At 44.2% G+C, this 23,524-nt stretch overlaps 1 protein-coding gene across 1 annotated transcript; it reads left to right on the top strand.

Moving 5' to 3' along the window:
* Positions 1 to 11,642: 11,642 nt before the first annotated feature.
* On the top strand, positions 11,643 to 13,788 carry LOC101119832 (eotaxin). Its single transcript, XM_004012470.6, has 3 exons — positions 11,643 to 11,787; positions 12,996 to 13,107; positions 13,495 to 13,788. Exons 1-3 carry the CDS (start codon positions 11,712 to 11,714, stop codon positions 13,598 to 13,600), a joined length of 294 nt encoding a protein of 97 aa, XP_004012519.1. The 5' UTR covers positions 11,643 to 11,711; the 3' UTR covers positions 13,601 to 13,788.
* Positions 13,789 to 23,524: the final 9,736 nt, after the last annotated feature.

The following is a 23,524-nucleotide window of genomic DNA, read 5'->3' as shown; positions in this document are numbered from 1 at the left end:
AAAAATCAGGAAAAAAAATTCTTATTTGGATGAAGTGACTTAGGGCAAAAATCAGATTGAAGCTGGAGCCTTGCCATTTCAAGCCCCATTAAAATCAAGGAGAGAGGGAGGAAGAGAGAGAAAGAGACAGGGAGGGAGGAAAGTAGAAAACCATTTAATAAGTTTATCTAGAAAGAAACTTGGGCTGTGGTTACTGGCATATGAAATTGACTGAGTGGGAAGGTATCAGCCTACTAAGTAATCAAGAGAATTATACTATATCACCATAAAAACCATGACTGAATGATTGTGGACTGGAAAAACAAAAAGAGAAGTCACTGGCAGATCAAAATGAAAACAAACTCCAAACCCTACAGTGCAGCAAGCAGTCATCAAAGGCTGCAGGGCCCCCTGGAAGATCATGTCTCTCTACAACACCCACTTCAAAGGTGGCCAAGGGGAGTACTTACAAGTGCAATCAGGAGCCAGAATCAAAAAAGACAAAGGAGACTCCCCAGATTGCAGAATGGAGCCTCAGCAAGTGAGGGATTTGGTGAGTCCCTTTAACCTCTGCCTGAAGGACTGCAGAATTGCTACAGAACAATATCCATGGGCGTCCACCATCTTCCCCTCCATGAAAGAGGGTGTGGATGGCAAGCAGCCTTTCCCCTGCAAACACAATACATTGCATCAGGGGCAAAGAGCTTGTCTTTTTAGTTCACAGGTCACTGGACAAAGTATTGTTGTTGTTCACTTGCTCATTCATGTCCAACTCTTTGAGACCCCACAGACAAAAAAGTACTGGGTTGGCAGAAACATTCCTCCAGTTTTTAAGTAAAAATAAAAGACACACTTTTCATTTTCACCAAGAATTTTATTGAACAACATATTCACCATTTTGTTCCACTATTTTGTGCCATTTTCCCCGAAGCTATTTATTTCTTTTGAACAAAGAACTGTTCCAGGTGCCTTTTAGAGTCTTCCAGGGAACTGAAAGTTTTTCCATCAAGAGAATTTTGTAAAGATGAAAATAATGAAAACCTGAAGTTGCAGCATATGAACTTTCCAGCCAAGCCGTAACAGTTTTTGCTTGATCATCAAAGAAACACTAGGTTTCATGTCATCCTGATGGAAGATTATGCATTTTGTGTTGACTAATTCCAAATACATTGCATCTAGCTCTGCTTTCCACTGATCTAATGGGGTGTGTTGTAATTAATTGTTTGGTTTTCCAGAAGGAGCTCTTAACAGAGAACTCCCTTCCAGTTCCATCACATAAACATCGCCTTCTTTGGGTGAAGTCAGGCCTTTGGTGTGATTATTGGTGGTTCATTTTAGCTGCCCCATGATCTCTTCCATTCCACACTATTTTACAATATTCGCTTTTCATTGCCTATGAAAATTTGCTTTAAAAACAGAAATTTTTTTAAAATGTTTAAGTAGAAAGTTGCACTTGGAAATACAATCAAGAAGTTGTTGTTGTTGTTGTTTTCTGAACTTATGTGGAACCCAAACATCGAAGCAATGAACATAGCTAAGCTGGTGCAGATGATTTTCAGTGCTTGATTTGGATATTTGGAGTATGTCAGCTATCTTCCACGTGGTATAACATTTGTTTTCAATTAATGTCTTGATTTGAACACTACCAGCTTCAACTGTTATACCCAATCATGGAGCATAGTTCAGCAAGAAATCTCCAGCATGAAACTTCAAAAACAACTCTTGACATGTTCAATCAATCAGTCACAGCTGGGAATACTAGACCACCTTATCTGTCTCCTGAAAAACCTGTTTGTGGGTCAAGAAGCAACAGTTAGAACTGGACATGGAACAACAGACTGGTTCAAAATTGGGAAAGAAGTGCGTCAAGGCTGTATACTGTCACCCTATTTGCTTAACTTCTATTCAGAGTACATCATGCTAAACGCCAGACTGGGTGAATCACAAACTGGAATCAAGATTGCCAGGAGAAATAGCAACAACCTCAGATACACAGATGATACCACTCTAAAGGCAAAAAGTGAAGAGGAACTAAAAAGCCTCTTGAAGAGGGTGAAAGAGGAGCGTGAAAAAGCTGGCTTAAAACTCAACATTCGAAAACTTAAGATCATGGCAACTGGTCCCACCACTTCATGACAAATAGATGGGGGAAAAGTGGAAACAGAGACAGATTTTATTTTCTTGGGCTCCAAAATCATTACAGACAGTGACTGCAGCCATGAAATTAAAAGATGCTTGCTCCTTGGAAGGAAAGCTACGATAAACCTAGACAGTGTATTAAAAAGCAGAGACATCACTTTGCTAACAAGAGTCCTTATAGTCAAAGCTATGGTTTTTCCAGTAGTCATGTATGGATGTGAGAGGTGGACATAAAGAAGGTTGAGCACGGAAGAACTGATGCTTTTGAATTGTGGTGTTGAGAAGACTCTTGAGAGTCCCTTGGACAGCAAGGAAATCAAACCAGTCAATCCTAAAGAAAATCAGCTCTGAATATTCATTGGAAGGACTGATGCTGAAGCTGAAGTTCCAATATTTTGGCCACCTGAAATGAAGAGCTGACTCATTGGAAAATACCCTGATTCTGGGGAAGATTGAGGCCAGGAGGAGAAGGGGGCGACAGAGGATGAGATGGCTAGATGTTATCACTGACTCAGTGGATATGAATTTAAGCAAATCACAGGAGATGGTGAAGGGCAGTGCAGTCTGGCATGCTTCAGTCCATGGGGTAAAAAAGAGTCAGACATGATTTAGTGACTAAAAAGTAGCCTTCTCCATACATTGAACTAATCTTTATGTGCATTTTAGTTGTGCTTTTCTTTCTTGAAATAATAAAGCATAATATACTAAAAATGTTTTTTCCCTTCCATCTTCAATATTAAAATGGCTACACAAGAATTCACCAATTTTGATAAATATTTTTAATGTGTGCCAATAAGACAGCTGTCACAGTATAATCTAGCAAGATTGTTTCAAATGAAGTTAAAGACAAGCAAGCACTACTAGAGCCATGTTGTGGAAAAATCCAAATGAACTATCTGGTCAACCCAATAGCTCCATATCCTCACCTGGCAGAGAGGACCACCTGAAATCCAGAGGTCCTGAACATTTTGGTGGATGCAGTGACTACATAGGACTTTGGGTTGTCTGCCTCAGGGGTAGGTTAATTGTGTTAACTGATGTTGAGAAAAAGTAAGCAAAGGACAAACTATGATGGAAACTATTAGCCCTCACCAAAATTCATGTGCTCCTCTTCATTTCTCAGCCTCCTTTGCACTTAGTCTAGAGCCATATAATAAGTGAAAGTCAACATGATGTATACAGATGTGATACAAGCTGTGTCCTTGCCTGGTTCTTTAAAACATCCTACACAGTCTATCTGCTCTCTCTCCCCTTGCTTCAGTGACATTGGAGGCTCCAGTTCCAGATGGTGGCTGTAATTTTCAAACCAGCTGTATCTCAGAGTCACTCCTCAGAAAAGAGCACTCTTGGCAAGGAGACCCAAGCCAATATTGCTATGACACAAACAGAAAATAAGTATCTGTCATGATAAGCTACTGAGATTGTCATGGTTATTATTGTTGAAACATAGGCTAGCTTTACTGTGACTAATGGCTCAAAGAAATACTTTCAGCATTCTATTGCTTCAGATTTATCCTTTGCACAAAAGATTAAAGTTGATTGCTCCAAAAAAGATTATATGGGATAACACAGCAAATGAATCTTGCAGATGCAAAATTTTTAAATATAAGGTCTTTACTTATTTTTATTTATTTATTTATTATAATTTTATTGGGATATAGTTAATTTACACTGTGTTAGTTTCAGGAGTACTTGCATTTGCTTGTGTGCATGCTCAGTGGCTTCAGTCATGTCTGACTCTTTGTAACCCTATGGACTGTAGCCCACCAGGCTCCTCTGTCCTTGGGATTCTCCAGGCAAGAATACTGAAGTACGTTGCCATGTCCTCCTCCAGGGGATCTTCCCAACCCAAGAATTCAACCTGCATCTCGTGCGTCTTCTGCATTGCTGGTAGATTCTTTACCCACTGAGCCACATGGGAAGCTTGTATATACATACACGTGTATATGCACATACATATATACTTATGTGTGTGTATGCGTATACATATATACATACACACATATATCCACTCTTTTTAAGATTCTTTTCCTGTATAAGCCATTACAGAATATTGAGTAGAGTTAGTTCTCTGTGCTGTCCAGTAGGACTTTATTAGTTATCTATTTTATTTATAGCAGTGTATACATGTCAATCTTCTAATTTATCCCTCTCCCTTCTTACCTCTCAGTAACCATAATTTAACTTTCTATATCAATAACTCTATTTCTGTTTTGTAGATAAGTTCATTTATAGCCTTTTTTTAGATTCCACATATAAGTGGTATCATATGATATTTGTCTTTCTTGGACTGATTTACTTCACTCAGTACAACAATCTCTAGGTCTACCTATGCTGCTGCAAATGGTATTATTTCATCCTTTTATGGCTTAGTAATATTCCATTGTATATTTGTAACAATCCTTTTTATCCTTCCCCTATTGATGGACATTTCAGTTGCTTCCACGTCCTGGCTATTATACATAGTGCTGCAGTGAATACTGGGGTGCCTGCATCATTTAAAATTATGGTTTTCTCCAGATCATATGTCTGGGAATGGGATCACTGGTTCATAGCTTGATTTTTAGTTTTCTAAGGACTATCATACTGTTCTCCATAGTGGCTGTACCATTTACATTCCCACCAACAGTGGAAGAGGATTCCCTTTTCTCCACACCCTCCTCAGCATTTATTATTTGTGGATTTTTTGATGATGGCCATTCTGACCTGTGTGAGGTCACTAAGGAAACAATCTCATTTACCATGGCATCAAAAAGAATAAAATACCTAGGAATAAACCTACCTAAAGAGGAAAAAGAAAACTATAAGATACTGATGAGAAAAATAAAAGATGACACAAACAGACGGAAAGATATACCATGCTCTTGGATTAGAAAAATCAATATTGTGAAAATAGCTATACTACCCAAAGCAATCTACAGATTCAAGCAATCCTTATCAAATTACCATTGGCATTTTTCACAAAAATACAACAAAAAATATTTATAGTTTTTATGGAAACATAAAAGATCACAAAGAGCTAAAGCAATCTTGAGAAAGAAAAATGGAACTGGAAGAATTAGGCTCCCCGACTTCCGACTATATCTACAAAGCCACAGTCATCAAAACACTATGGTACTTCCAGCACAAAACCGGAAACATAGATCAATGGAAGAGGACAGAAAGTCCAGAGATAAACCCATGCACCTATGGTCACCTAACCCATGATAAAGTAGGCAAGAATATACAATGGAGAAAAGACAGTCTCTTTGATAAATGGTGCTGGGAAAACTGGGCAGTTACATGTAAAGGACTGAAATTAAAGCACACCCTAACATCACACACAGAATAAACTCAAAATGGATTAAAGACGTAACTCTAAGGCCTGATACTATAAAACCTTTAGCAGAAAACATGGGCAGAACACTCTCTGACATAAGTCACAGCAAGATCTTTTTCAATTCACCTCCTAGAATAATGAAAATAAAAACAAAAATAAATAAATTGGGCCTAATTAAACTTAAAATCTTTTGCACAGCAAAAGAAACCATAAGCAAAATGAAAAGACAACTCTTAGAATGGAAGAAAATATTTGTAGATTAAGTAACCAAGAAGGGATTAATCTCCAAAATACTGAGCTCATGCAGCTCAATTAAAACACACACACACACACACACACACACACACACACACGCACACACACACAAAAGACCCAATCAAAACATGGGCAAAAGATCTAAATAGATATTTCTCCAAAGAAGGCATACACATGATTTAAAAGCACATGAGAAGATGTCCAACATCACTAATTATTAGAGAAATACAAATCAATATATAAGGTTTTTATAAAAAAGGCTTTTTTGTTTTTAGGGAAAATTTTTATAAATAATTTCACAGTAAAGGAAGTCACTTGAATTCCATAAGTCTCTGTTTTCTCCTCTTTAAAATGAACTTAATTTGAATACCTACCTCATATATTTGCTGGGAGGACTCAATGAGTCAACCCACATGAAGTGAAATAATATGGCGGCTTGAATAGATTACAGAAGGTGCATTGTTATTGAAAACTTACTATTTTTTAGACATGTTAGGCATTATATACTAACATATATTCCTAACATTTTATACTAACATTTTCCTCCAAAAGTGCACCCTTGGTCTCAGTGATCCTTGAGAAAGAGAGGTGTGTGCATGCATGCTAAGTTGGTTCAGTTGTGTCTGACTCTTTGTAACTCTATGGACTGTAGCCCACCAGGCTCCTCTGTCCATGGGATCATCTAGGAAAGAATACTGGCGTGAGTTGCCATGCCTTCCTTCATGGGAGCTTCCTCACCCAGGGATCAAGTTTGTGTCTCTTATGTCTCCTGCACTGGCAGGATCTTTACCACTAGTACCACCCGGGAAGCCCCAAGAAAGAGAGGCAGCAGACCCTGCTTTGCACTTGGGAAAAACAGGGTCCAAGGGCTTTGAAATGGTGCAATTGTCACCAGACAGGTTCTAGAATCAGTTCAGCCTAAAACACAGCACCTTGCCTTAGGGATTTTGTTACTGGTTTCCAAGTCTTAGGTCTCTATATTCTTTTTTTCTTTTTTTTAAGAGAGGATTGGAATAAAATGAAAGTTAACTTCTAGGAGCCTGGTGGGCTACAGTCCATAGTTTCACAAAGAGTCGGACATGACTGAAATGACTTAGCACACATGCTCAATGTCTCTCAATTCTGTGTCTAACTTTGCATTATTAGAGGAACTATGGAACAGAACTGCAAAACAAACAAGGAGCCCTGATTCCCAGGATCCTTGCCCACTGTTCATCCATCATTCTTTGGAAAACACTCAGGACAAGAATGGCAATCCACTCCTGTATTCTTGCCTGGAGAATTCTATGGACAGAGAAGCCTGGCGGGCTATAGTCCATGGCATCACAAAGAGTTGGGCATGACTGAGCAACTAACACACACGCACAGGAAGCTAAGATTTCCCAATGACGGGGGTGGGGGCATCCCCTGCCCTGCCCATCACTCAGAATCATTCCTGACCAAGGCCCCACATCTATCAGGCTCCAGGCCAGGGTCAAGAATCAGATCCAGCTCAAATCATTGAGGAGTGCTAGTTCCAAGGAAGAGAGACACAGCAGCCAAAGAAGCTGCCTCCACTTCTAAGAGACAGCCAGGCAGCTGGACGGAACAGCTGCTGAACTCCAATGATTTGCGATTTTGGTTTATTTATTTCCACTGAGGTTTTTCTGATTCAGATTCAATCCAAACTTTTGGATGGAAACACAAAAATGTAAAGTCATTTGCTCATAGGGCCCTCGAAACACCCAGGAGAGTTCTAAAATTATTCCTATTAAGGACATATAATCGCTCAGCTGCATCCGCCACACACCTTAGAGGTCAGGAATGTTCCCAGTTTGTTATACTGACACAGCTTTGGAGACCTCACATCCTCCACATGTGTAACTCAGGCATCCCTTAGGGTAACATGCTTTTATGTGGAAGCAGTTGGGAAAATTGAGGAGAAGACGTGGAGGAAGCCAACTGGCCAGCCTCAGGGCCCTTTTCTAGCACCCACTGGATAACAAATTCTGACCAATTTCTTAATATACGCATTTCCACTTACTGAGTAACACAGTAATCACTACACTGGGGTGGCTCAGCTGCCTGCAGCTGTGAGAATCTGCCTGCAATGTGAGAGACCTGGGTTTAATCCCTGGGTTGGGAAGATCCCCTGGAGAAGGGAAAGGCTACCCACTCCAGTATTCTGGCCTGGAGAATTCCATGGGCTACAGTCCATGGGGTCACAAAGAGTTGGACATAACTGAGTGACTTTCACCTCATTTTTATTATATTACATTATATATAGCCATTATATATGTATAAGCCATATATATATATATATAGCTTCTCAAGTGGTACTAGTCATAAAGAACTCGCCTGCCAATGAAGGAGACATGAGAGATGCAGGTTTGATCTCTGGTTTGGGAAGATCCCCTGGAGGAGGGCATGGCAACCCATTTAGATATTCTTGCCCGGAGAATCCCAAGGACAGAGGAGCCTGGCGGATTGCAGTCCATAGGGCTGCACAGAGTCAGACACTACTGAAGCAACTTAGCCTGTGTGTGTGTGTTCATTTATTTCACACAACAATCCTCTAAGATAGGCATAGTTAGTATTTCCATTTTAACATAGCAGAGATTGGCTAGTAAGTTGTCCATGGTATCAAAGCTAATTAGTAGCAGAAAGTGAAAGCAATAGTTGTGTCCAACTGTGCAACCCCATGGACTAAACAGTCCATAGAATTCTCCAGGCCAGAATACTGGAGTAGGTAGCCTTTCCCTTCTCCAGGGGATCTTCCCATCCAAGGGATGGAACCCAGGTTTCCCGCATCTTGGGCAGATTCATTTCCAGCTGAACCAGCAGGGAAGCTCATCTGTGGCAAAGCCATCAGGATCCTGATTTCAGAGTCTACACCAGACCACCTCTTCCAGAGCTGAGCAGGAAAGAACAAGGAAGATCCAAATTTCCTGGTCTCTACTTGGTCTCTTTATAAATGATTGGTCTCCAGTTACTTTAGATGGGAGCTTAGAGACCATGCAGGCCAGTAAGGGGACTCTCTTAATCTTGTGCCCATGATGGACATGACCAGTCAGCCATATCACTGCAATCTACTAAAGCAAGGCAAGTCCTCAGAGTCCTTCTCAATATACCTCTCTGTGTAACTGTACAAATTTGATACATGAGGGTAAAGGAAAAGCCTGGAAACAGCCTTGCAATGACTCCATATCACTATTCAATTCTGTATTCACCCCATTAAAGACTCTAATTAAGGACTTCATTAAAGACCCTACTAATGATGACTTCTCCTTACACCATCTTCTACTAGGGAGCATAACGCTATGCCTGAAGAAGATACACATGGATTCTTGTCTCCCTTTTCTCTTTGGTGTTTTTAGCCATCAGCCACCTTGTCTGCAATGTGCGCTCAGGGAGTAATAAGAACTAGATGGCTGGTTTTTCAAATGCGTTCCTTGAATCCTTGGGGTAGGATGGCACATTATTTTTGTCATTTAGTCACTAAATGTGTCTGACTCTTTTGCAAACCCATGGACTGTAGCCTGCCAGGATCCTCTGCCCATGAGATGTTCCAGGCAAGAATAACTGGAGTGGGTTGTCATTTCCTTCTCCAGGGAATCTTCCTGATCCAGGGATCAAACCTGCATCTCCGATCATTGGCAGGTGGATTCTTTACCACTGAGCCACCAGGGAAGCCCTGTGAGGGGAGGGGGTCGCCTATTCTGCTTCAAACAGAACCTATCCATGACAGCATATTTGAGGTACAGGATTTGGCTATTTGATTTCAATTGGAAAAGGCTTTAGCAGCTAAGTAAACAGTTTAGAAATGCACAGGAACCTCCATACTGTTTTCTATAGAGTACACACCAATTTCCATGCCCCCCAAGAATGCACAGAGACTCCCTTTTCTCCACATCTCAACAACACTTACTGTGTCTTGTCTTTTTAACAAAAGCCATCCTAACAGGTATGGAGTGATATCGCATTATGGTTTTGACTTGCGTTTCTGGGGTGGTGGTTGTCAAAGTGTACAAACATTCAGTTATAAGATGAATGAGTTCTGGGGGTCTAAGGCACAGCAAGGTGACTCAAGTTAATAACACTATATTATATGCATGAATATAATGTGGTTTTGAAGAAGATTCCTGAGAGTCCCTTGGACAGCAAGGAGATCAAACCAGTCAATCCTAAAAGAAATCAACCTTGAATATGCATTGGGAGGACTGATGCTGAAGCTGAAGCTCTAATACTTTGGCCACCAGATGCAAACAGCTGACTCACAGGAAAAGACCTTGATCCTGGGAAAGACTGAAGGCAAAAGGAGAAGAGGGAAGCAGAGGATGAGATGGTTGGATGGCATTACCGATTCAATGGACGTGAACTTGGGCAAACTCTGGGAGATGGTGAGGGACAGAGAGGCCTGGCATGCTGCAGTCCATGGGGTTACAAAGACTTGGACACAACCTAGAGTCTGAGCAATAACATCAACAATATACTTGAAATCTGCTAAGAGGGTAGATCATAAGTGTTCTCACCACTCAAGAAAGGTAACTATGTGTGATGATAGAGGTGATGGATGCATGAGTTAGCTTGCTTGCAATAATCATTTCCTAATGGCATCCAATCCCATCACTTCATGGGAAATAGATGGGGAAACAGGGAAACAGTGTCGGACTTTATTTTGGGGGGCTCCAAAATCACTGCAGATGGTGACTACAGCCATGAAATTAAAAGATGCTTACTCCTTGGAAGAAAAGTTATGACCAACCTAGATAGCATATTCAAAAGCAGAGACATTACTTTGCCAACTAGGGTCTGTCTAGTCAAGGCTATGGTTTTTCCAGTGGTCATGTATAGATGTGAGAGTTGGACTGTAAAGAAGGCTGAGCGCCGAAGAATTGATGCTTTTGAACTGTGGTGTTGGAGAAGACTCTTGAGAGTCCCTCGGACTGCAAGGAGATCCAACCAGTCCATTCTGAAGGAGATCAACCCTGGGATTTCTTTGGAAAGAATGATGCTAAAGCTGAAACTCCAGTACTTTGGCCACCTCATGCGGAGAGTTGACTCACTGGAAAAGGCTTTGATGCTGGGAGGGATTGGGGGCAGGAGGAGAAGGGGACGACTGAGGATGAGATGGTGGATGGCATCACTGACTCGATGGACGTGAGTCTGAGTGAACTCCGGGAGTTAGTGATGGACAGGGAGGCCTGGCGTGCTGCGATTCATGGGGTCGTAAAGAGTCGGACATGACTGAGCGACTGAACTGAACTGAACTGAACTGAATGCATATAAATGCCAAACCATCACACTGTACACCTTCAATACATAACAATCTTTATTTGTCAAATATTCCTCAGTAAAGCTGAGTAAAGACTGCACAGGAATAGGAACTATTCAGTTCTGATGTTCTATGACACTAAATTATCAGGGAACTAAGATTCTCTGACTGCTAGATTGAATTATGGGGGTGAGATTCTCGTGTGCTACAGTTTATGGGTTCCCAGAGACCTGGAAATGTTCAGAGTTGCTGAGATCTCCTGCATTTGGATGGAAGCCTAGCAGAAATCTTAGTGCCCCTTTCTAACCTTCAAAATCCTAAAGACCACCACATGAACATAGGAACCAGGGAAGGTACTTCAATCTCCTTGTCTCTTCATGCCCTCGGTCTCCTGGATTCTTTTTCCACTGCATAAGGTTCATTTCAGAGAAAGCAGAGCTTTGTAAAAATGACCCTCTAGATTACCATCTGTTCTCAGTTATTCCACAAATATGGGTTAAATGAAAAAAAAAAATGTGTCGAGTCCTCACCCCCTAGTTTACCTCTTCTGTCCTGTTAACTTGCTGGAATCTGTAACAGCAGTTTAGGACTTGCCTTCGTTATGATTCATTCATGACCTTGGCCAGGCAAAAGCTTCCCTGGATGCTCCCACAGACTCTGCGCTGTCTTTAAAAGGCACACAGAGCAGCCAGAGCTGCAGAGAGGCTGAGACAAACTCAGGAACCGGCAGCTCTCAGGCTGAAGCTGGCGACCTCGCCCCTCGACATGAAAGTCTCTGCAGTGCTCCTGTGTCTGCTGTTCACAGCCACCCTCTGCAGCATCCAGGTGTTGGCTCAGCCAGGTAAGCTCCTCTCTCTGCAGGAAAACTGACCACTGCCTTCACTGTCAGATCATCAAGAATCTTCAGAGATTTGCTGAGAACTCCCTCATTTTAAAGATGGGAAAACGGGTTTCGTGAGTAGACAAGAAGAGCCTCAACCTCACAATCAGAGCAAGAGACAGAACTAGAAACCCAGGCCATTGAACTGGTCTTCCTGTTCCTTCCTGACATGAATATTGAGAGCAATGTTGTATCCATCCATGATCTGGATGCCCTCGCTTGTTTGAGGATGGGACACATGAGAGAACGACTTCTCTTACTAGGGGCATAGAGGGGATTTTTGTCCATGATGGAGAGAAAAAAACCAATCTTTTGATTGTACACCCCAGATTTTTACTGGACTCCAATACAGCCTTTAGGATCAATGGTTAGAGGAAGGGCATGAGGTCCCAGGGGGATCTCTCAAGGTGATGTGTTTTGATTCTGTTTGGGAAAAATATCTATATGTTTGTATATAACTCATGTTTTCACCCTCTGATGACTTAGATTTACTGTATGCATCAGTCTGAATAAGGCAATGCACACTGGGGTAACAAGCAAACTGAAATTATCAGTGGCTTAACACAACAAAGGTTAATTTTCTTACCTATACTGAACATTCATAATGTATTGGCTAGAGCTTTGACTTCATATACTCAGGATTCTGGATGGATGGGGCAATTGATGGATTGGGAACATTACTGCTTAGTGTAATGAAGGGAAAGAAAGATCTCAAAGGTCTTGCACTGGTACTTACAGAAACTAGCTTAGAAATGGCATGTCACTATCTCCTCACTTTCTGGTCAAAATAAGTTAATGGTTCTAATCAACCAAGAGTAGCAGAGAAATGCAAGTCGACTATGTGTCCAGAAATCAGAGAATGGAGACTATCTCGTGAATCGAATTATGACTTTGACACAGCTACATAACTCTTTGTAAGGACAAAGTTGGCATGTATGGCATTGACCAAGCTTTTTCCAAATCCTTGCCTGTAACAATGGGTCTCTATTGCATAGCTGGGGACACTTATCAATGGGAGAGGTACAGGATCTCAGAGCAGACAGATTCTGCCTCCATCTCTTGCATTTCTTTGCCTTCTCTTAAATTTCCTTCCTTACAAAGTCATGCTTAAAAATTATCTACATATCATTAGTGCTCATGCTTTCTGTTCACTTCTCCCCCCAATTCAGCTTCTATTCCAACCATCTGCTGCTTTAATGTGTCCAGAAAGAAGATCTCCGTTCAGCGACTGCAGAGCTACAGAAAAGTCACGGGCAGCAAATGTCCTCAGAAAGCTGTGATGTAAGTAGACAAAGCTTACCCTCTCCCAGTCCCAAACTTCATTTGTGGGGGAGAGAGTTCCTGAAGCAACACTAGAGCTACCTGGAACTCTGCACTTAGCTTCATCTCTGTAATCCAATCCATGAGTTTTCACAACAGGAAATTTTCACTTTAGCTCTCTACGTAGATGTTTGTTCAGATCATCCCAGTTCCTTTGAGTCAAGAGCGAGGATGGCTCCACTGATCCATCAAGAGCAGCCACTCCCCATCAGCATCCCACCCTTCCTCTCTTCCCTCCCCTGCTCCCTCTGCAGGCCCTTTATCCCATGGCAGATGGTGCTGGAAGGTTTAGGATTAAACAAGCACACTTTTCAAAGAGGATCCTTAATATTTTCTTCTCTCCCACAGATTCAACACCAAACAGAACAAGAAAATCTGTGTTGATCCCCAGGAGAAGTGGGTCCAGAATGCCATGGAGTACCTGAACCAAAAATTCCAAACTTTAAAGTCATAGATATTCACCTTTTAAAAAAAGTATCCACCTTTTTAAAGAGCCTCAAAAGTCTTGGTTCACTTTCCGGTTCTTTCTAAGATGTATTCTGAGATAATCACAACTTCATTCTAAAAGTAATGGCTTTTATTTAATAATGAAACACGTATGTTTTATTTAAAGTTATTAAAGATTTTAAAAGTTCTCCACCATGGATTTTTGCTATTTTTAAAATGTAAAGCTTTGGTTGGGTCCCTTTCCTGCAGCGAACCCCAATTCAATCCCCTGCAAAGGATGTTGTCTCTTTCCTCCTTACTTCCCTGGAATCTTGTAAGGGTCCTGGCAAGGATCATCAAAAGGACAGTGTTTTGTATTTTTAAGAAGATGTCGCTCAAGGAAAGTGTGGGATGAACTGAGAGAATAGCATGGAAACATGTACCTTACCATATGCAAAATAGATAGCCAGTGAGAATTTGCTGTGTAGAACAGGAAACTCAACCCAGGGTTCTGTGACAACCTAGAGGGGTATGATGGGGTGGGAGATGGGAGGGGAGTTCAGAACAGAGGGGGCGTGTGCATACCTGTGGCTGATTCGTGTTGATGTGTGGCAGAGGCCAACACAGTATCGTAGAACAAACATCCTCCAATCACTGCATTTTGTTCTATACTTCTCAATATTCTACAATGATAATCTCTGACAATTAAAACAAAGAAGACATCACTCTCGCAAACCAAATGAGACTCATAATGTGAAATAGAAATGCATGTTATTTTAGGAATTTATAAACATACATTTTTATTACATTCTGTGGTTGTACTTGTGGAGAATCCACGTTGGTTTGGGAGGGAGAAAGATAGGAGAAGGGCTGAGAGATGTGGTTATGGAGGGGGGATTGTGTTCCTGAGACATGGTCTTTTGGTGCTGCTGGTTTTGAATGCAATTCAGGGCAGGGGGTGGGGTGGGGTGTGAAATGGAGACAACCAGAAAAAACCTTTCCATCCCTCTGCTTCCCAGTCTCCCAGAGAGGTTTCCCAGACCCCAGGGACTTCAGTCTCTTATTTAGCAGGACCCTCGGCACCGTTCTTTCCCGGTCAGTGCCATGCTTGCCCCAGATTTTTCTCCCGTGACCCACTGTACCCTGTGATATCCCCCCCATGCCTGCTTTATTCCTCTGATTGAAGAAGGAATTCATAGGGACTGGACCTCATCTTAGGCCTGTTCATGCTGATCATGCTCGGCCACCTCTCCAACGGACTCTGGCCGCTGCGCTTAGTGCCTATGGAAACTACAATACAAGGATAAGACCCCCTCTGGACAGGGGAATCTTGAAGATCACATCCAGGTTACTCATCGCCTGAGAGAAAACATACTCTAATCACCCCTGCCTCCAGACAGATCATAAATTCTTTCTGTATCTATCGGAGTGTAACCGCAGGCTCATTGATTATTAACTGTTTGAACACCTAACACTCGATAACACTTGAATGATGGGGTTATTGTGATTGTATTTACCCTTCCTTTGTTTTATGTAAGCCTCAAGGAAATTGGGTTGGTGGGTTCAGACACGTACACATGGGGTATAAGAGATTTTCACAAATGCTGGTCGGGGTCCTTGGCTAAGAGGAGACTCTGCCTTGGGCCCGCTGGTGTAATAAACTGCACTCCACTATCTTCATTGTCCTTCTGAGTGAGTTTGTTTCCCGGAATGGGTATATTTGGCTATATATTCCCGGAATGGCTATAATATTTGGTGCGTGGGCGGGGAAACTCCTCGCTTTGAGGAGACAGGTCTCATTTGAGGCCACCCTGAGGCTTTGTAGCTTGAATCTGCTAGAGGTGGGAAGGCACCTCGCCCCTCTGGAAGAATTTGGCTTCTCCATGCCCGGTTTCTTCACTTTGGCTGGTAGTGAGTGGCAGCAAGGGCACTGAGCACTCAGGTTGGGAGGAGCCCACCCGGCAGGGTGGAAGAGGGGGCCTGATCACCCCCCTGGGAGGGACCAGAAGGGAGACGCATAGGAAACTGGTTTAGGTTGGTAACAATAGCTGCTCAGCACTCAGGTCGACGGCCGTGCCAGGGATAAAGAAAGGGAACTTAGGGTTTAAGAAAGCCAGTCAGTAGGTGTGTCCACGCTGTCTTAGGAAACGTGCTGAGCAGGCACCACAGGGTTTTAGAAACAGGATATTGATTTCCGCGTGCTCATAGTCTGCCCTCCCCCAGGAGGTACCCATCTGCTGTGTCACCCATCATCTCCCCTGCCAGTGGAAACAGGTAAACTGGCTTCTCAGGAAGGCCCTGGGACGTGGGAATCCAGAGGTAAGAAAATGGGAGGAAGCGGATCTAAGGCCACTGTATTGGAGAATATGATTAAGAATTTTAAGAAAGGATTCGATGGAGACTATGGGAGGAAAATGATGCCCGGCGGGCTCCCTACCCTTTGTGAAGTCGAATGGCCTTCAATGGGAGTTGGCTGGCCACCAGAGGGCAGTATGGACTTAAATCTCATAAAGGCAGTCTATGCTATAGTTACGGGAAAGCCCGGACGCCCCGACCAGTTCCTATACATAGACTCTTGGCTGGGAATAGCCCAAGATCCCCCCAAACGGGCCCGTTTTTATGCTCATGGCGGGGAAAGAAAAATCTTGCTGGCCCAAAAGGTAACCAAGGATGAGGAAGAAATTTTACAGGACCCTAAAAGAGATAAGCTTCCACCACCACTGTATTGGATGATGGTTCCGCCAGCTAGTAACACTGCGGCCACCGGAGGCCCAACCGGAGGAACCAGCCCGAGACCAGTAAGCCTCCCGGATTCCTCAACGGCCGGACAGCTCCACAAGTTGTAGAGCCGCACCCCCTGCAAGCTCCAGCCTCAGCTGGCGGGACAATGAGCCCACCAGACTCTACCAGCCTGGATGCTGCCACGGCTGCTGCTGCTGCTGCTAAGTCACTTCAGTTGTGTCCGACTCTGTGCGACCCCACAGACGGCAGCCCACCAGGCTCCCCCGTCCCTGGGATTCTCCAGGCAAGAACACTGGAGTGTGTTGCCATTTCCTTCTCCAGTGCATGAAAGTGAGAAGTCAAAGTGAAGTCACTCAGTCGTGTCCGACTCATAGCGACCCCATGGACTGCAGCCCACCAGGGTCCTCCGTCCATGGGATTTTCCAGGCAAGAGGACTGGAGTGGGGTGCCATTGCCTTCTCTGGGATGCCTGCCACTACGTTCCCTAAACTCTACCCTCTACTCCCAGTAACTACTCCTGGAAAGGGGGAGGAACCACTGGAATTAAACAAAGGTTCTCCTCTGCCAAAGAGCCAGAGGACAGAATACCCTTGCAGACCCCTCAGAGAAGCTCAGCAACCCCCAATGATAGGGGAGGACGGTAACTATCACCAAGCTCCTGTAACCTGTTACTATCAGCCCTTTTCATCAACCGATATACTGAACTGGCAAAAACACACCTCCTCTTACTCGGCGGAAGCCCAGGGTATGACTAGACTAATGGAGACTATTTTCTGCACTCATCGACCAACCTGGGATGATATAATGCAATTACTAGCATCTCTCTTTAGTACAGAAGAGAGATATAGGATCAACACTGAGGCAAGGAAATGGTTACAGGAGATGCTTCCTGAGAGCACTGCTAACCCAGAGAGCTGGATAGAGCAAGCCTTCCCCACTGACAGACCTAATTGGGACTACAATACAGAGGAAGGAAAAATCGAATTAGACAGATACCAGATGGCAATTATACAAGGACTTAAAAGGGGAGCCCGGAGGCCGATGGACATATCTAAACTGGCCAGAACAGTTCAGAAGGGAAACGAGTCACCTTCCAAATTTTACGAGAGACTTTGTGAGGCCTGCAGACTCTATACCCCCATAGATCCTGAAGCTACGGGCTTCCAGATTGTTATCAATTCGGTATTTATCTCGCAAGCATGTCCTGACATAAAATGAAACCTTCAAAAGACCGAGGGAGTTCTATCCATATCTCAGCTGATTGAAACAGCCGATAAGGTGTTCTGGAATAGGGACATGGAAGTACAAAAGAAATACGGGAAAAAGGTATAAAGACAAGCAGAGGAGAACAGACCAGAGGTTTACAATTTTGGCTGCTGCATTTGGAAAGTCTTCCGAAGACTTTTCCACCGCTAAAGCAAAGAAACGCCCCCTAGCTTCGAGGTCAGGACAGCCCTCCAACCGGTCCCAACAGAGGCCACGGGCTCCATTACAGCCAAATCAATGCACCCACCGTGGGTTCGGTCATTGGAAGAATGAATGCCCAGAAGGAGGAAGGGGGAACAAGTCCCTCCCAGTTGCAGAACTCACTAACATAGCGACTGAATAGGGATGCTGGGGCTCAAAGACATCAGGTCCCCGAGAGCCCATGGTAACTTTAAAAACTGGGGACCAAGACACTGACTTTATGGTGGACACCAGGACAGAATTGTCTGTGGTAACTAAACCCGTGGTGCCACTGTCTAAAAGGACTGCCACTGTAACTGGGGCTTGGGGAGAAGAAATGGCTAAGTCTTTTTGCCAGCCCAGGAAATGTCAGATAGGGGGTCACCAAGTGACTCATGAGTTCCTGTATATCCCTGAGTGCCCAGTACCCATGCTGGGGAGAGACTTACTCTCCAAACTGGGAGCACAAGTGACTTTCTCTCCTGAAGAGAGGCCCACTTTTTGGGTGGGCACAACAACTTATTTCCCTCTCTGTGCCCCCTCAAGACGAATAGAGGTTACATGAGCCCCCTGGAGATACATAAGACAAGGCAACAGAGTTGGAGAGAAGGCTAACTCAGCTGTTCCCTGAGGTCTGGGCCGAAGATAACCCCGTTGGGCTGGCCAGACACCAAGCCCCTGTAATAATACAACTCAAACCTGGCACCACCCCAGTGAGAAAGCGTCAATACCACAGAAGCCCGAATCGGGATTCTGCCTCACATCAGCAGGCTAAAACAGGCAAGCATTTTTGCCAATCAGCCTGGAACACACCAATCTTACTGGTAAAGAAGGAAGGAGGACAGGACTATAGGCCCATACAGGATCCTAGATTGGTCAGTCAGGCTGCTGTAACTCTGCACCCAACTGTCCCAAACCCCTATACCTTACTTAGCCTCCTCCCACCTAAAACAAGGATCTACACTTGCTTGGACCTCAAAGATGCCTTTTTCTGTATATGCCTAGAACCTGTATCACAACCCATCTTTGCTTTTGAATCAGGGGACCCAATCGGAGGCAATAAGCAGCAGCTCACTTGGCCCTGCCTCCCGCAAGGATTAAAAAACGCACCAACCATCTTTGGAGAAGCCATGGCCTCGGACATGGAAGCTTTCCAGCCTGAAAGGTATGGATGTTGGCTCCTGCAATATGTGGATGCCCTGTTGCTGGCTGCTGAGACCTGGGGGGAATGCTGGGAAGGGACCCAAGCCCTCCTCCAATTGCTGGCAGAGGCGGGATATGGAGTGTCGAGGAAAAAGGCACAAATCTGCAAGGAGGAGGTAAGGTATTTGGGGTTTGTCTTAAAGAAAGGCATAAGGTTGCTAGACCAATTTAGATAAGAAGTAATTCTGAGGCTCCCCACACCTAAGACTCGGCGGCAAGTCAGGGAGTTCCTAGGGGCCACTGGATTCTGCAGGATTTGGATTCCAAGGTATTCCTAAATAGCTGAGCTCCTGGCAGGAGCTCCTGGCAGGAGCTCCTGGCAGGGCCTGAAGAAAATCCAGTAAGTTGGACTGAGAAACAGCAGAAAGCCTTTGAGGAGCTAAGACTAGCAATCACCTCTGCCCCCGCCTTGGGTTTGCCAGACCTCACCAAACCATTCACCTTATATGTGACCGAGAAAGACAAAACAGCCATGGGGGTTTTGACTCAAACCTTAGGAAGGTGGGACAGGCAGATAGTTTACCTTTCAAAGCGACTTGATAACGTTGCCACCACTGTCCTAGCTATCTGCAGGCAGTGGCTGCAGTCGCCTTACTGGTACGTGAAGCCACAAAGCTGACTTTCATTCAGGACCTGATTGTAAAGGTCCCACATGAAGTCAACACCCTCCTTCGAGGAGACCCCCACAAGTGGCTGTCAAATTCCTGGATTATTCAATACCAGGGACTGCTATGTGAAAACCCCAACCTCCATGCTGAGCCTTGCCAGCAGGCGGCAGCGGCAGGCCGGCGCACTAAGCGCAGCCGAGAGCTACCCCGTATCCGAGGTCAGGGGCGGCAGCCAAGAGGAGCTACCCCGTATCCGAGGCCAGGGGCGTTGGCCGAGAGGAGGAACCCAGGGCCGAAGCCAGGGACAATGGCGGCCGGGAGGAGCAACCCCACGCCCCAGGCCAGGGCGGAGACTGGGAGGAGCAACCCCACACCCAAGGAGTGGTGGCTCTGCAGGCGCAGAAGGGCCTAGAGGAGCCATCCCACACTGAAGGTCAGGAGGAGATACCCCTCATCCAAGGTAAGGAGCAGTGGCTGTGCTTTGATGGAGCAGCCATGAAGAGATACCTTGTGCCCAAGGTAAGAGGAACCCAAGTAAGATGGTAGGTGTTGCAAGAGGGCATCAGAGGGCAGACACACTGAAACCATACTCACAGAAAACTAGTCATTCTAATCACACCAGGACCACAGTCGTGTCTAACTCAATGAAACTAAGCCATGCCCGTGGGGCAACCCAAGACAGGCGGGTCATGGTGGAGAGGTCTGACAGAATGTGGTCCACTGGAGAAGGGAATAGCAAACCACTTCAGTATTCTTGCTTTGAGAACCCCATGAATAGTATGAAAGGGCAAAACGGTAGGATACTGAAAGAGGAACTCCCCAGTTCAGTAGGTGCCCAATATGCTACTGGAGGTCAGTGGAGAAATAACTCCAGAAATACGGAAGGGATGGAGCCAAAGCAAAAACAATACCCAGCTGTGGATGTGACTGGTGATAGAAGCAAGATCCGATGCTGTAAAGAGCAATATTGCATAGGAACCTGGAATGTCAGGTCCATGAATCAAGGCAAATTGGAAGTGGTCAAACAGGAGATGGCAAGAGTGAACGTCGACATTCTAGGAATCAGCGAACTAAAATGGACTGGAATGGGTGAATTTAACTCAGGTGACCATTATATCTACTACTGCGGGCAGGAATCCCTCAAAAGAAATGGAGTAGCCATCATGGTCAACAAAAGAGTCCGAAATGCAGTACTTGGATGCAATCTCAAAAATGACAGAATGATCTCCGTTCGTTTCCAAGGCAAACCATTCAATATCACAGTAATCCCAGTCTATGCCCCAACCAGTAATGCTGAAGAAGCTAAAGTTGAACGGTTCTATGAAGACCTACAAGACTTTTTAGAACTAACACCCAAAAAAAGATGTCCTTTTCATTATAGGGGACTGGAACGCAAAAGTAGGAAGTCAAGAAACACCTGGGGCAACAGGCAAATTTGGCCTCGGAATGCGGAATGAAGCAGGGCAAAGACTAAGAGAGTTTTGCCAAGAAAATGCACTGGTCGTAGCAAACACCCCCTTCCAACAACACAAGAGAAGACTCTACACATGGACATCACCAGATGGTCAACACAGAAATCAGATTGATTATATTCTCTGCAGCAAAAAATGGAGAAGCTCTATACAGTCAGCAAAAACAAGACCAGGAGCTGACTGGCTCAGATCATGAACTCCTTATTGCCAAATTCAGACTGAAATTGAAGAAAGCAGGGGAAACCGCTAGACCATTCTGGTATGACATAAATCAAATCTCTTATGACTATACAGTGGAAGTGAGAAATAGACTTAAGGGCCTAGATCTGATAGATAGAGTGCCTGATGAACCATGGAATGAGATTCGTGGCATTGTACAGGAGACAGGGATCAAGACCATCCCCAAGGAAAAAAAAAAATGCAAAAAAGCAAAATGGCTGTCTGGGGAAGCCTTACAAATAGCTATGAAAAGAAGAGAGGTGAAAAGCAAAGGAGAAAAGGAAAGATATAAGCATCTGAATGCAGAGTTCCAAAGACTAGCAAGAAGAGATAAGAAAGCCTTCTTCAGCGATCAATGCAAAGAAATAGAAGAAAAGAACAGAATGGGAAAGACTAGAGATCTCTTCAAGAAAATTAGAGATACCAAGGGAACATTGCATGCAAAGATGGGCTCGATAAAGGACAGAAATGGTATGGACCTAACAGAAACAAAAGATATTAAGAAGAGATGGCAAGAATACACAGAAGAACTGTACAAAAAGATCTTCATGACCTGGATAATCACGATGGTGTGATCACTCATCTAGAGCCAGACATCCTGGAATGTGAAGTCAACTGGGCCTTAGAAAGCATCACTATGAACAAAGCTAGTGGAGGTGATGGAATTCCTATTGAGCTGTTTCAAATCCTGAAAGATGATGCTGTGAAAGCGCTGTACTCAATATGCCAACAAATTTGGAAAACTAAGCAGTGGCCATAGGACTGGAAAAGGTCAGTTTTCATTCCAATCCCAAAGAAAGGCAATGCCAAAGAATGCTCAAACTACAGCACAATTGCACTCATCTCACATGCTAGTAAAGTAATGCTCAAAATTCTCCAAGCCATGCTTCAGCAATACGTGAACCATGAACTTCCTGATGTTCAAGCTAGTTTTCGAAAAGGCAGAGGAACCAGAGATCAAATTGCCAACATCTGCTGGATCATGGAAAAAGCAAGACAGTTCCAGAAAAACATTTCTGCTTTATTGACTATACCAAAGCCTTTGACTGTGTGGATCACAATAAACTGTGGAAAATTCTGAGAGAGATGGGAATACCAGACCACCTGACCTGCCTCTTGAGAAATCTGTATGCAGGCCAGGAAGCAACAGTTAGAACTGGACATGGAACAACAGACTGGTTCCAAATAGGAAAAGGAGTACGTCAAGGCTGTATATTGTCACCCTGCTTATTTCACTTATATGCGGATTACATCATGAGAAACGCTGGACTGGAAGAAACACAAGCTGGAATCAAGATTGCCAGGAGAAATATCAATAACCTCAGATATGCAGATGACACCACCCTTATGGCAGGAAGTGAAGAGGAGCTGAAAAGCCTCTTGATGAAAGTGAAAGAGGAAAGCGAAAAAGTTGGCTTAAAGCTCAACATTCAGAAAACGAAGATCATGGCATCCGGTCCCATCACTTCACGGGAAATAGATGGGGAAACAGTGGAAACAGTGTCAGACTTTATTTAGGGGGGCTCCAAACTCACTGCAGATGGTGACTGCAGCCATGAAATTAAAGGACGCTTACTCCTTGGAAGAAAAGTTATGACCAACCTAGATAGCATATTGAAAAGCAGAGACATTACTTTGCCGACTAAGGTCCATCTAGTCAAGGCTATGGTTATTCCAGTGGTCATGTATGGATGTGAGAGTTGGACTGTGAAGAAGCCTGAGTGCCAAAGAATTGATGCTTTTGAACTGTGGTGTTGGAGAAGACTCTTGAGAGTCCCTTGGACTGCAAGGAGATCCAACCAGTCCATTCTGAAGGAGATCAGCCCTGGGATTTCTTTGGAAGGAATGATGGTAAAGCTGAAACTCCAGTACTTTGGCCACCTCATGCAAAGAGTTGACTCATTGGAAAAGACTCTGATGCTGGGAGGGACTGGGGGCAGGAGGAGAAGGGGATGACAGAGGATGAGATGGCTGGATGGCATCACTGACTTGATGGACGTGAGTCTGAGTGAACTCTGGGATTTGGTGATGGACAGGGAGGCCTGGCGTGCTGCGATTCATGGGGACACAAAGAGTCGGACATGACTGAGCGACTGAACTGAACTAAGGGTTTAAACCCGACAATGCTTCTCCCAACGGGAGAAAGTGGACCTACCCACGATTATAAGGAAGTCTTAGAGGAGGTCTATGCTAGCTGTCCAGATCTCCGAGACAGGCCAATTTCAAATCCTGACTGGACTCTGTATACTGATGGCACCAACC

This window comes from Ovis aries, chromosome 11 (genome assembly GCF_016772045.2).
Source record: "Ovis aries strain OAR_USU_Benz2616 breed Rambouillet chromosome 11, ARS-UI_Ramb_v3.0, whole genome shotgun sequence".
NCBI classification, from domain to species: domain Eukaryota; kingdom Metazoa; phylum Chordata; class Mammalia; order Artiodactyla; family Bovidae; genus Ovis; species Ovis aries.
This window is presented reverse-complemented; position numbering and strand designations above follow the sequence as displayed.

Coding starts and splice junctions, on each gene's coding strand:
- LOC101119832 (XM_004012470.6), top strand. CDS start 11,712: ATGAAAGTCTCTGCAGTGCTCCTGTGTCTGCTGTTCACAGCCACCCTC. Junction 11,788..12,995: donor CCAGGTGTTGGCTCAGCCAG/GTAAGCTCCTCT, acceptor CCCCCAATTCAG/CTTCTATTCCAACCATCTGC. Junction 13,108..13,494: donor TGTCCTCAGAAAGCTGTGAT/GTAAGTAGACAA, acceptor TCTCTCCCACAG/ATTCAACACCAAACAGAACA.